Here is a 14,660-nt window from a genome sequence, read left to right as displayed (position 1 = left end):
AATGTAGTGAACCAGGTGAATTATATTCTATATTATAAATGACATTTAAAAAGATATTATAATTGAGGGTTTCCCCAGCTACAGAGAATTCAGCTTCTCACTATCCCTTCAAATGTGTGCTGTGACTTCCCACTGAGGTAGGGAGATAGCGAGCTGCCCAATTTAGTATTTGGGAAAAGCTGTCTATACAGCTGCTCTAGAATCCTCAAAACTGGAAATAAAAAAAACTTTACAACTTTCATGCGTGAATATTAAAACAATACAAAATTTTTACAAATATAATAATATATGCCCTGTAGAAGAAGATGTAAAATAAACCTTTCGTGTTAGGAGGAAACCTAGATTGGCCAGCCTATTGAATCTAGACATAATACATCAGTACAGATCTGATGTGGTATCTGACCTGCTGCATTGAGCAGCTGAGCCATCTGACTCCTGACGGGGAAACAACTGAATAATTCCAATAGAAAGAGCCAGCACCAGGCCACGGCTTGGAAGCAGCACATCCAGAAAAGCAACGAAGCCTCTAGGGTTTGTTGTATCACTAAATCCCTGACAGTCAGTCATGTGTTCGTGACTGCCAGGGCAAAGACTAACATAACAAACCATGACAGAATAGAAAAAAAGAAAACAGTAAATTTCTTCACATTTCCCAAGAATCACTTCTACGAACAATACAGTATGCTGATATACTACAAATATAAGAGATTCTCATTCCCCGTTTGAATGAGCTAGCATAAAATGTCCTTGAAGATGTTCTCCATCACTCGCCCCAGGATCTGCTGTAAGGCCAGGCTTTCAATAAACATCTGGTAAATGTCACTGCATGTATAGCTTATTGACTGGTGTACTGCAGAAGGTCGACTTGGGCGAACTCCAATACCCTCTCAGGATCAATGGCTGATGCTGGCTTCCATTAATCCACTTCCTACAGCCATGGCATACAATTCCAGAGCAGCTTTTAACAATATGTCTTCTCTTTTTTTCTTTAAGATTTCCTTCAGGGGCAAAAACAACAAATACAACAGTGGTGCCGGGACAAGCGCAACCTGAAGAAAGTGACAAAAAAGCAGACCAGCGTTCATCAGTATCAGACCTTGTGAATTCCCTGACCAGCGAGATGCTCATGGTGAGTAAATGAGTCTTTGTCAATTGATTTAAGTTTGAAGAGCCTTGAGCTCCACCCATCAGGTAGGCCGCACCTTGTGTCACGTAGGGCACATGCTCTGTCCACTTCTCACAACATTTAGCGTGTCCTACAGCTTTCCTCTTGTCCATCCTTGAGTGTCCTCCTCTCATTCTCACGGTACGGCACATTAACATATCAATACCCATCATTTAGATTTAGTGCAGAATTTACATCTCATGAGCCTTGGACTCCAACCATCAGGTAGGCTGCACATTGTGTCATGTATGGCACATGCATTGTCCACTTCTCACAACATTTAGCATGCTCTACAGCTTTCCTCCTCTCACTCTCACGGCACTGCAAATTAACATATCAACACCCTTAATTTACATTCAGTGCCTGATTTATATCTCATGAGCTTTGTGCTCCACCCATCAGGTAGGTCGCACCTTATGTCACGTATGGCACAGGCTCTGTCCTATTTCTCACTAACATTTGGCTTGTCCCTCCTTAAGTATCCTCCTCTCACTCGCAAAGCACTGCAAATACCTAATTAACATATCAATACACAACATTTTCATATGCTAATGTCCCCTTCATTGAGTGCCTTACTCAAAGCTTGCCTACAGGTATAGTAAATGAGGCACTGCCTGCATTAGCTTACACTTCCATAGGTATCAGGAGTATAGAGGTCACCCTGACCGTTCTCAGCATACCAGATTAATGTTGAATCAATAGACAGCCACTGAGAAACAAAGTGGAGGAAGATGATTTGTTCTTGGCATAATTCCGGACAGTGCGATGGAGAAATAACATTAGCCAATTAATGACATTAAAAAAAAATACAAATATCTATAAGGCATCTAAAAAGTTAGCAAGACAGATAGCAGGTAAAAGGCAAAAGGCCAATACATGTATGGAAGGAGTATAGCAAAGATCTATACAATACCTTCAAAAAGGACTGTGAAGAATGCGAGTATGTGTTGGTGCACAGCATGTGTGCAAACCTGACTTCCTTGCGATAAATGTTGTAGGAAATACAAAATTCAGAATGTTTTTATGGTTTACTAAACTTATTCTAAACCATTATTAAGCAAAAAAATATATTTTGGTGGCCAAGAGTTTGTCTTTGATGATGATTTGGAACATCAGATGTTACTTCACATCTTAAAGACGTTTTCCAGAATTAGGATATTGATAGCTTATCCTCAATATAGGCTATTGATATCAGATCAGTGGGGGTCCGACTCTTGGCCCACCAACGATATGTGAACTCTGCAGCTCTTCCTTGTTTACATCTGGTTGTCTACCTGCACGACATCTACTTAGTGTTACCGGTAGAGGATATTACAGCTTCATCCGATTCACTTGAACAAGACGAAGCTGCAGTATTCTTCACAAATTCTACAAATTCTACAAATTTGTGAAGGTAGACGGCCACATGTAAGCAATGAAGATGCTGTACAGCTCACATATGCTACGCAGCTCCATCAAACAGCTGATCAGTGGGATGCCAAGAGTCAGACCCCTATCGTCTGATATTGATGACCTATCCTGAGGATCGGCCATCAATACCCTGGACCAAGAACACTCCTTTAAGAGCCTGATAATGCAGGACAGTTGAGGTTCTGTATCCATAAAGTGAAGTTCAGCATAAAATATTGAACCTATGTAGTTTACGAACAACAAAATGGTGCTCAATGGTAGACATTCACTTTTACATTGGCTAATGGATTGGCCTATCAGTTGCACAAAATATCAGTAAACGTCATGTCTTCTTAAAAGCCAAGCTTTATTATTTCAAATGGGCATCCATTATAAGACCTTGCATACGCAGTTTGAACACTCTTGGTTAAGAACTCCCTGACCTCATACAAAATTGATCTTCAGCACAAAATATTGAACCTGTTTAGATTACGACAGTCAACAGTAGACCTTCCGTTTAAAACTGGCTAATGGATTGGTCTAGTCTGTCCTAATGGTTAGTGAATCCAAAACTGGAAAATGACCTCTTCACATAATGCTAGTTAAGTATCAAAGAGCACATGTCATACCTCCAGCCAGAGTTCTCGGTCACAGCTAAAAGTGGATGTCCATCTTAGTACATGTTGGTCTTGTAGCTAGAAAGACCTGATGCCATGGTGGCATGTTCTATCAACATCAGCAGTTTGCTGGTGCAGTTCAACTCAACCACTAAATATTGGCTTCAAGGTAGAAACCTAGCCTCAGGAACATCGGTAGAGATGGTAATAAACTTGTAGTGACCAAACCTGTGGTGACCACAGTCAAGATATGGATGGTAGAAAAACTATAGAGTTGCTTTGATTCAACAGACTGGAATATATTCAAAGAATTCACCAGTGACCTAAATGAATACACTGACGCTGTGACATCATATATTACCTTTTGCGAAAACGTGCACTAGGTACAACAACGATAAACCCTGGTTTACATCGCATCTTAGGAAGCTGCGCATCGATAAAGAAAGGGCATATCGTACAGGCGATAAAGTCCTCTACAAAGCTGCCAGATACAAACTGCAGAAGGCCATCACTGCCGCAAAAAAATGATTATTCAAAAAGACTTGAAGAAAAATGTTCCACAACGGAGTCACCATAATATGGAAGTCTCTACATCTAATTACCAACTACAGAAGGAAAGCCCCACAATCATTAGATAACCTGCAGCTTGGAAATGAGCTTAACACATTCCATTGTAGGTTTGATACAACCAACAATAGCCATCCACTCCTAGTCGATTCGCATAATTTTCCAACAGGAAAACCAAGCACCCCAGCCAGTCAACGTCTCCATGCCCTCAACATCCTCACCATCTACACAACACGGGATGTCAGCCACAATCTGCTGACCTGTCCCCAAAATGGCATCCACTATCATTATGCCAATTAGATGTAAACAATCTTTTCAAAAGACAAAATATTAAGAAAGCAGCCGGCCCAGACTCTGTGTCTGCGAAATGTTTGAAATTCTGTGCTGATCAGCTAGCCTTTGTTTTCACAGACATATTTAAATCATCTCTGGAACACTCAATGGTCCCTGCCTGTTTTAAACGCTCAACCATTGTCCCAGTTCCTAAAAAATCAAAACCTCCATGTCTAAATGACTATAGGCCTGTTGTCCTTATATCATTGGTCATGAATAGAGTTGAGCGAACACCTGGATGTTCGGGTTCGAGAAGTTCGGCCGAACATCCCGGAAATGTTCGGGTTCGGGATCCGAACCCGATCCGAACTTCGTCCCGAACCCGAACCCCATTGAAGTCAATGGGGACCCGAACTTTTCGGCACTAAAAAGGCTGTAAAACAGCCCAGGAAAGAGCTAGAGGGCTGCAAAAGGCAGCAACATGTAGGTAAATCCCCTGCAAACAAATGTGGATAGGGAAATGAATTAAAATAAAAATTAAATAAATAAAAATTAACCAAAATCAATTGGAGAGAGGTTCCATAGCAGAGAATCTGGCTTCCCGTCACCCACCACTGGAACAGTCCATTCTCAGATATTTAGGCCCCGGCACCCAGGCAGAGGAGAGAGGTCCCGTAACAGAGAATCTGTCTTCATGTCAGCAGAGAATTAGTCTGCATGTCATAGCAGAGAATGAGGCTTCACGTCAGCCACCACTGCAACAGTCCATTGGCATATATTTAGGCCCAGCACCCAGGCAGAGGAGGGAGGTCCCGTAACAGAGAATCTGTCTTCATGTCAGCAGAGAATTAGTCTGCATGTCATAGCAGAGAATGAGGCTTCACGTCAGCCACCACTGCAACAGTCCATTGGCATATATTTAGGCCCAGCACACACACAGGCAGAGGAGAGAGGTCCCGTAACAGAGAATCTGGCTTCATGTCAGCAGAGAATCAGTCTGCATGTCATAGCAGAGAATGAGGCTTCACGTCAGCCACCACTGCAACAGTCCATTGGCATATATTTAGGCCCAGCACACACACAGGCAGAGGAGAGAGGTCCCGTAACAGAGAATCTGGCTTCATGTCAGCAGAGAATCAGTCTGCATGTCATAGCAGAGAATGAGGCTTCACGTCAGCCACCACTGCAACAGTCCATTGGCATATATTTAGGCCCAGCACCCAGGCAGAGGAGGGAGGTCCCGTAACAGAGAATCTGTCTTCATGTCAGCAGAGAATTAGTCTGCATGTCATAGCAGAGAATGAGGCTTCACGTCAGCCACCACTGCAACAGTCCATTGGCATATATTTAGGCCCAGCACACACACAGGCAGAGGAGAGAGGTCCCGTAACAGAGAATCTGGCTTCATGTCAGCAGAGAATCAGTCTGCATGTCATAGCAGAGAATGAGGCTTCACGTCAGCCACCACTGCAACAGTCCATTGGCATATATTTAGGCCCAGCACACACACAGGCAGAGGAGAGAGGTCCCGTAACAGAGAATCTGGCTTCATGTCAGCAGAGAATCAGTCTGCATGTCATAGCAGAGAATGAGGCTTCACGTCAGCCACCACTGCAACAGTCCATTGGCATATATTTAGGCCCAGCACCCAGGCAGAGGAGGGAGGTCCCGTAACAGAGAATCTGTCTTCATGTCAGCAGAGAATTAGTCTGCATGTCATAGCAGAGAATGAGGCTTCACGTCAGCCACCACTGCAACAGTCCATTGGCATATATTTAGGCCCAGCACCCAGGCAGAGGAGGGAGGTCCCGTAACAGAGAATCTGTCTTCATGTCAGCAGAGAATTAGTCTGCATGTCATAGCAGAGAATGAGGCTTCACGTCAGCCACCACTGGAACAGTCCATTCTCAGATATTTAGGCCCCGGCACCCAGGCAGAGGAGAGAGGTCCCGTAACAGAGAATCTGTCTTCATGTCAGCAGAGAATTAGTCTGCATGTCATAGCAGAGAATGAGGCTTCACGTCAGCCACCACTGCAACAGTCCATTGGCATATATTTAGGCCCAGCACCCAGGCAGAGGAGAGAGGTCCCGTAACAGACAATCTGGCTTCATGTCAGCAGAGAATCAGTCTGCATGTCATAGCAGAGAATCAGGCTTCACGTCACCCACCACTGCAACAGTCCATTGTCATAAATTTAGGCCCAGCACTAGTGTTGAGCGGCATGTCCCATATTCGAATTCGCGAAATTTTGTGAATATTCGAAAGAATATTCGTAAAATATTCGCGATTATTCAAATTCGTTATTATTTCGCATATGCGATAATTCGAATTATCGCATAATACATATGCTATGCAAAATTCACATGTGCGCTAATGAAATCGCCTTACGAAGATTCGCAACTCAATTCAATCACTAATGTATGAATGCAATGCCCTTTGCCTCTGTTCTGGGACAAGTGTAGATATTCGCATGTGCGCTAATAAAATCGCCTTACGAAGATTCGCACCTCAATCACTTTCTAGGGAATGTGAGACTTTTGGGAATCAATCGAGATACAGTGGGGGGTGATGACAGTAGTTGACAGAGTACAGATCAATGTAATCTGTAAGGTGGAAAGTAAAATAAAAAATACGAATATTCGTAAATCGACTTTTACGAAGTTCTACGTATTCGCGAATATGGTGCTATACTATATGAATGCACAGGCCTTTGCCTCTCTGTTCTGGGGACAAGTGTAGATATTTGCATTTGCGTTAATAAAATCGCCTTACGAAGATTCGCAGCTCAATTCAATCACTAATGTATGAATGCAAAGCCCTTTGCCTCTGTTCTGGGACAAGTGTAGATATTCGCATGTGCGCTAATAAAATCGCCTTACGAAGATTCGCAACTCAATTCACTAATGTATGAATGCAAAGCCCTTTGCCTCTGTTCTGGGACGTGCCGATATTCGCATGTGCGCTAATAAAATCGCCTTACGAAGATTCGCGCCTCAATCACTTTCTAGGCAATGTGAGTAAGATCTGAGCTGTTGGACCTTTGGGAAACAATCAATTATATGTGTACTGTAATTTTGTGGGGGGGGGGGGGGAAACAAAAAACGAATATTCGTTTTTACGAATATATAGCACTATATTCGAAATATTCGCGAAATCGCGAAGTTGCGATATTCGCGAAAAAAATTTGCTTTTCGAATATTCGCGCTCAACACTACCCAGCACCCAGGCAGAGGAGAGAGGTCCCGTAACAGAGAATCTGGCTTCATGTCAGCAGAGAATCAGTCTTCATATCATAGCAGAGAATCAGGCTTCACGTCACCCACCACTGTAAGAGTCAATTTTCATAAATTTAGGCCCAGAACCCAGGCAGAGGAGAAAGGTCCCGTAACAGACAATCTGGCTTCATGTCAGCAGAGAATCAGTCTTCATATCATAGCAGAGAATCAGGCTTCACGTCACCCACCACTGCAACAGTCAATTGTCATAAATTTAGGCCCAGCACCCAGGCAGAGGAGAGAGCTCCCGTAACAGAGGATCTGGCTTCATGTCAGCAGAGAATCAGTCTGCATGTCATAGCAGAGAATGAGGCTTCACGTCACCCACCACTGCAACAGTCCATTGGCATATATTTAGGCCTAGCACACAGGCAGAGCAGAGAGGTCCCGTAACAGACAATCTGGCTTCATGTCAGCAGAGAATCAGTCTGCATGTCATAGCAGAGAATGAGGCTTCACGTCACCCACCACTGCAACAGTCCATTGGCATATATTTAGGCCTAGCACACAGGCAGAGCAGAGAGGTCCCGTAACAGACAATCTGGCTTCATGTCAGCAGAGAATCAGTCTGCATGTCATAGCAGAGAATGAGGCTTCACGTCACCCACCACTGCAACAGTCCATTGGCATATATTTAGGCCTAGCACACAGGCAGAGCAGAGAGGTCCCGTAACAGACAATCTGGCTTCATGTCAGCAGAGAATCAGTCTGCATGTCATAGCAGAGAATGAGGCTTCACGTCACCCACCACTGCAACAGTCCATTGGCATATATTTAGGCCTAGCACACAGGCAGAGCAGAGAGGTCCCGTAACAGACAATCTGGCTTCATGTCAGCAGAGAATCAGTCTGCATGTCATAGCAGAGAATGAGGCTTCACGTCACCCACCACTGCAACAGTCCATTGGCATATATTTAGGCCTAGCACACAGGCAGAGCAGAGAGGTCCCGTAACAGACAATCTGGCTTCATGACAGCAGAGAATCAGTCTGCATGTCATAGCAGAGAATGAGGCTTCACGTCAGCCACCACTGCAACAGTCCATTGGCATATATTTAGGCCTAGCACACAGGCAGAGCAGAGAGGTCCCGTAACAGACAATCTGGCTTCATGACAGCAGAGAATCAGTCTGCATGTCATAGCAGAGAATCAGGCTTCACGTCAGCCACCACTGCAACAGTCCATTGTCATAAATTTAGGCCCAGCACCCAGGCAGAGGAGAGAGGTCCCGTAACAGAGAATCTGGCTTCATGTCAGCAGAGAATCAGTCTTCATATCATAGCAGAGAATCAGGCTTCACGTCACCCACCACTGTAAGAGTCAATTTTCATAAATTTAGGCCCAGAACCCAGGCAGAGGAGAAAGGTCCCGTAACAGACAATCTGGCTTCATGTCAGCAGAGAATCAGTCTTCATATCATAGCAGAGAATCAGGCTTCACGTCACCCACCACTGCAACAGTCAATTTTCATAAATTTAGGCCCAGAACCCAGGCAGAGGAGAAAGGTCCCGTAACAGACAATCTGGCTTCATGTCAGCAGAGAATCAGTCTTCATATCATAGCAGAGAATCAGGCTTCACGTCACCCACCACTGCAACAGTCAATTGTCATAAATTTAGGCCCAGCACCCAGGCAGAGGAGAGAGCTCCCGTAACAGAGGATCTGGCTTCATGTCAGCAGAGAATCAGTCTGCATGTCATAGCAGAGAATGAGGCTTCACGTCACCCACCACTGCAACAGTCCATTGGCATATATTTAGGCCTAGCACACAGGCAGAGGAGAGGTTCATTCAACTTTGGGTAGCCTCGCAATATAATGGTAAAATGAAAATAAAAATAGGATTGAATGAGGAAGTGCCCTGGAGTCCAATAATATATGGTTATGGGGAGGTAGTTAATGTCTAATCTGGACAAGGGACGGACAGGTCCTGTGGGATCCATGCCTGGTTCATTTTTATGAACGTCAGCTTGTCCACATTGGCTGTAGACAGGCGGCTGCGTTTGTCTGTAATGACGCCCCCTGCCGTGCTGAATACACGTTCAGACAAAACGCTGGCTGCCGGGCAGGCCAGCACCTCCAAGGCATAAAAGGCTAGCTCTGGCCACGTGGACAATTTAGAGACCCAGAAGTTGAATGGGGCCGAACCATCAGTCAGTACGTGGAGGGGTGTGCACACGTACTGTTCCACCATGTTAGTGAAATGTTGCCTCCTGCTAACACGTTGCGTATCAGGTGGTGGTGCAGTTAGCTGTGGCGTGTTGACAAAAGTTTTCCACATCTCTGCCATGCTAACCCTGCCCTCAGAGGAGCTGGCCGTGACACAGCTGCCTTGGCGACCTCTTGCTCCTCCTCTGCCTTGGCCTTGGGCTTCCACTTGTTCCCCTGTGACATTTGGGAATGCTCTCAGTAGCGTGTCTACCAACGTGCGCTTGTACTCGCGCATCTTCCTATCACGCTCCAGTGCAGGAAGTAAGGTGGGCACATTGTCTTTGTAGCGTGGATCCAGCAGGGTGGCAACCCAGTAGTCCGCACAGGTTAAAATGTGGGCAACTCTGCTGTCGTTGCGCAGGCACTGCAGCATGTAGTCGCTCATGTGTGCCAGGCTGCCCAGGGATAAGGACAAGCTGTCCTCTGTGGGAGGCGTATCGTCATCGTCCTGCCTTTCCCCCCAGCCACGCACCAGTGATGGACCCGAGCTGCGTTGGGTGCCACCCCGCTGTGACCATGCTTCATCCTCATCCTCCTCCACCTCCTCCTCATCCTCGTCCTCCTCGTCCTCCAGTAGTGGGCCCTGGCTGGCCACATTTGTACCTGGCCTCTGCTGTTGCCAAAAACCTCCCTCTGAGTCACTTCGAAGAGACTGGCCTGAAAGTGCTAAAAATGACCCCTCTTCCTCCTCCTCCTCCTCCTCCTCCTGGGCCACCTCCTCTTCCATCATCGCCCTAAGTGTTTTCTCAAGGAGACATAGAAGTGGTATTGTAACGCTGATAACGGTGTCATCGCCACTGGCCATGTTGGTGGAGTACTCGAAACAGCGCAACAGGGCACACAGGTCTCGCATGGAGGCCCAGTCATTGGTGGTGAAGTGGTGCTGTTCTGTAGTGCGACTGACCCGTGCGTGCTGCAGCTGAAACTCCACTATGGCCTGCTGCTGCTCGCACAGTCTGTCCAGCATGTGCAAGGTGGAGTTCCACCTGGTGGGCACGTCGCATATGAGGCGGTGAGCGGGAAGGCCGAAGTTACGCTGTAGCGCAGACAGGCGAGCAGCAGCAGGATGTGAACGCCGGAAGCGCGAACAGACGGCCCGCACTTTATGCAGCAGCTCTGACATGTCGGGGTAGTTGTGAATGAACTTCTGCACCACCAAATTCAGCACATGCGCCAAGCAAGGGATGTGCGTCAAATTGGCTAGTCCCAGAGCTGCAACGAGATTTCGCCCATTATCACACACCACCAGGCCGGGCTTGAGGCTCACCGGCAGCAACCACTCGTCGGTCTGTTGTTCTATACCCCGCCACAACTCCTGTGCGGTGTGGGGCCTGTCCCCCAAACATATGAGTTTCAGAATGGCCTGCTGACGTTTACCCCGGGCTGTGCTGAAGTTGGTGGTGAAGGTGTGTGGCTGACTGGATGAGCAGGTGGAAGAAGAGGAGGAGGAAGCCGAGAAGGAGGAGGTGGCAACAGGAGGCAAAGAATGTTGCCCTGCGATCCTTGGCGGCGGAAGGACGTGCGCCAAACAGCTCTCCGCCTGGGGCCCAGCTGCCACTACATTTACCCAGTGTGCAGTTAGGGAGATATAGCGTCCCTGGCCGTGCTTACTGGTCCACGTATCTGTGGTTAGGTGGACCTTGCTACAGATGGCGTTGCGCAGTGCACACTTGATTTTATCGGATACTTGGTTGTGCAGGGAAGGCACGGCTCTCTTGGAGAAGTAGTGCCGGCTGGGAACAACATACTGTGGGACAGCAAGCGACATGAGCTGTTTGAAGCTGTCTGTGTCCACCAGCCTAAATGACAGCATTTCATAGGCCAGTAGTTTAGAAATGCTGGCATTCAGGGCCAGGGATCGAGGGTGGCTAGGTGGGAATTTACGCTTTCTATCAAATGTTTGTGAGATGGAGAGCTGAACGCTGGCGTGTGACATGGTTGAGACGCTTGGTGACGGAGGTGGTGGTGGTGGTGTTGGTGGTACATCCCCTGTTTGCTGGGCGGCAGGTGCCAACGTTCCTCCAGAGGCGGAGGAAGAGGCCGAGGCGGCAGCAGCAGAATAGGCCGAGGCGGCAGCAGCAGAAGAGGTAGCAGGGGGAGCCTGAGTGACTTCCTTGGTTTTAAGGTGTTTACTCCACTGCAGTTCATGCTTTGCATGCAGGTGCCTGGTCATGCAGGTTGTGCTCAGGTTCAGAACGTTAATGCCTCGCTTCAGGCTCTGATGGCACAGCGTGCAAACCACTCGGGTCTTGTCGTCAGCACATTGTTTGAAGAAGTGCCATGCCAGGGAACTCCTTGAAGCTGCCTTTGGGGTGCTCGGTCCCAGATGGCGGCGGTCAGTAGCAGGCGGAGTCTCTTGGCGGCGGGTGTTCTGCTTTTGCCCACTGCTCCCTCTTTTGCTACGCTGTTGGCTCGGTCTCACCACTGCCTCTTCCTCCGAACTGTGAAAGTCAGTGGCACGACCTTCATTCCATGTGGGGTCTAGGACCTCATCGTCCCCTGCATCGTCTTCCACCCAGTCTTGATCCCTGACCTCCTGTTCAGTCTGCACACTGCAGAAAGACGCAGCAGTTGGCACCTGTGTTTCGTCATCATCAGAGACATGCTGAGGTGGTATTCCCATGTCCTCATCATCAGGAAACATAAGTGGTTGTGCGTCAGTGCATTCTATGTCTTTCACCGCTGGGGAAGGGCTAGGTGGATGCCCTTGGGAAACCCTGCCAGCGGAGTCTTCAAACAGCATAAGAGACTGCTGCATAACTTGAGGCTGAGACAGTTTCCCTGGTATGCATGGGGGTGATGTGACAGACTGATGGGGTTGGTTTTCAGGCGCCATCTGTGCGCTTTCTGCAGAAGACTGGGTGGGAGATAATGTGAACGTGCTGGATCCACTGTCGGCCACCCAATTGACTAATGCCTGTACCTGCTCAGGCCTTACCATCCTTAGAACGGCATTGGGCCCCACCATATATCGCTGTAAATTCTGGCGGCTACTGGGACCTGAGGTAGTTGGTACACTAGGACGTGTGGATGTGGCAGAACGGCCACGTCCTCTCCCAGCACCAGAGGGTCCACTAACACCACCACGACCATGTCCACGTCCGCGTCCCTTACTAGATGTTTTTCTCATTGTTATGGTTCACCACAACAACAAATATATTATTTGGCCCAATGTATTGTATTCAAATTCAGCGGGATATAAATTTGAGGCCTAGTATTTAGGCGCTGGGTGACCGGTATGGATTTAGTGACAGAATTAGACTTGGAAATGCACAGAAGCGTGTGTGTGTGAAGTTATTCTGAATGACCCAATGTGCACCTTGAATATTATATACCCTTTTAGGGATAGATTTCAAATAGCTCTGATATAGCAGAAACCACTAAATTATGAAATTGCTAAATTGGGAATTGTACTTCAACCCAGAACAAAAAATGTGCTTTGACGGACACTAAATATCTTGCCCAGCAACAACAGTACAACGGTGGGTAACGAGAGATTTAGAGGGAATTAAATTTGAGGCCTAGTATTTAGGCGCTGGGTCACCGGTATGGATTTAGTGACAGAATTAGACTTGGAAATACACAGTAGCGGGTGTGTGTGAAGTTATTCTGAATGACCCTATGTGCACCTTCAATATTATATACCCTTTTAGGGATAGATTTCAAATAGCTCTGATATAGCAGAAACCACTAAATTATGAAATTGCTAAATTGGGAATTGTACTTCAACCCAGAACAAAAAATGTGCTTTGACGGACACTAAATATCTTGCCCAGCAACAACAGTACAGCGGTGGGTAACGAGAGATTTAGAGGGAATTAAATTTGAGGCCTAGTATTTAGGCGCTGGGTCACCGGTATGGATTTAGTGACAGAATTAGACTTGGAAATGCACAGAAGCGTGTGTGTGAAGTTATTCTGAATGACCCAATGTGCACCTTCAATATTATATACCCTTTTTGGGATAGATTTCAAATAGCTCTGATATAGCAGGAACCACTAAATTATGAAATTGCTAAATTGGGAATTGTACTTCAACCCAGAACAAAAAATGTGCTTTGACGGGCACTAAATAACTTTCCCAGCTACAACAGGACAACGGTAACGAGAGATTTAGAGGGATTTAAATTTGAGGCCTAGTATTTAGGCGCTGGGTGACAGGTATGGGTTTAGTGACAGAATTAGACTTGGAAATACACAGTAGCGGGTGTGTGTGAAGTTATTCTGAATGACCCTATGTGCACCTTCAATATTATATACCCTTTTAGGGATAGATTTCAAATAGCTCTGATATAGCAGAAACCACTAAATTATGAAATTGCTAAATTGGGAATTGTACTTCAACCCAGAACAAAAAATGTGCTTTGACGGACACTAAATATCTTGCCCAGCAACAACAGTACACCGGTGGGTAACGAGAGATTTAGAGGGAATTAAATTTGAGGCCTAGTATTTAGGCGCTGGGTCACCGGTATGGATTTAGTGACAGAATTAGACTTGGAAATACACAGTAGCGGGTGTGTGTGAAGTTATTCTGAATGACCCTATGTGCACCTTCAATATTATATACCCTTTTTGGGATAGATTTCAAATAGCTCTGATATAGCAGGAACCACTAAATTATGAAATTGCTAAATTGGGAATTGTACTTCAACCCAGAACAAAAAATGTGCTTTGACGGGCACTAAATAACTTTCCCAGCTACAACAGGACAACGGTAACGAGAGATTTAGAGGGATTTAAATTTGAGGCCTAGTATTTAGGCGCTGGGTGACAGGTATGGGTTTAGTGACAGAATTAGACTTGGAAATACACAGTAGCGGGTGTGTGTGAAGTTATTCTGAATGACCCTATGTGCACCTTCAATATTATATACCCTTTTAGGGATAGATTTCAAATAGCTCTGATATAGCAGAAACCACTAAATTATGAAATTGCTAAATTGGGAATTGTACTTCAACCCAGAACAAAAAATGTGCTTTGACGGACACTAAATATCTTGCCCAGCAAACAACAGTACAGCGGTGGGTAACGAGAGATTTAGAGGGAATTAAATTTGAGGCCTAGTATTTAGGCGCTGGGTCACCGGTATGGATTTAGTGACAGAATTAGACTTGGAAATACACAGTAGCGGGTGTGTGTGAAGTTACTCTGAATGACCCTATG

At 46.2% G+C, this 14,660-nt stretch overlaps 1 protein-coding gene across 3 annotated transcripts in view; it reads left to right on the top strand.

Annotated features, from left to right (window-relative positions):
* Window positions 1-14,660, top strand: part of SYT7 (synaptotagmin 7) — a 415,280-nt gene that overhangs the window by 334,330 nt on the left and 66,290 nt on the right. For all 3 annotated transcript variants that reach the window (XM_044270331.1, XM_044270329.1, XM_044270330.1), the window contains one exon: window positions 994-1,129. In XM_044270331.1, the coding sequence (XP_044126266.1) occupies window positions 994-1,129 (136 nt within the window). The remainder of the gene's footprint in view (window positions 1-993; window positions 1,130-14,660) is intronic.

This window comes from Bufo gargarizans, chromosome 10 (genome assembly GCF_014858855.1).
Source record: "Bufo gargarizans isolate SCDJY-AF-19 chromosome 10, ASM1485885v1, whole genome shotgun sequence".
Classification (NCBI taxonomy): Eukaryota; Metazoa; Chordata; class Amphibia; order Anura; family Bufonidae; genus Bufo; species Bufo gargarizans.
This window is presented reverse-complemented; position numbering and strand designations above follow the sequence as displayed.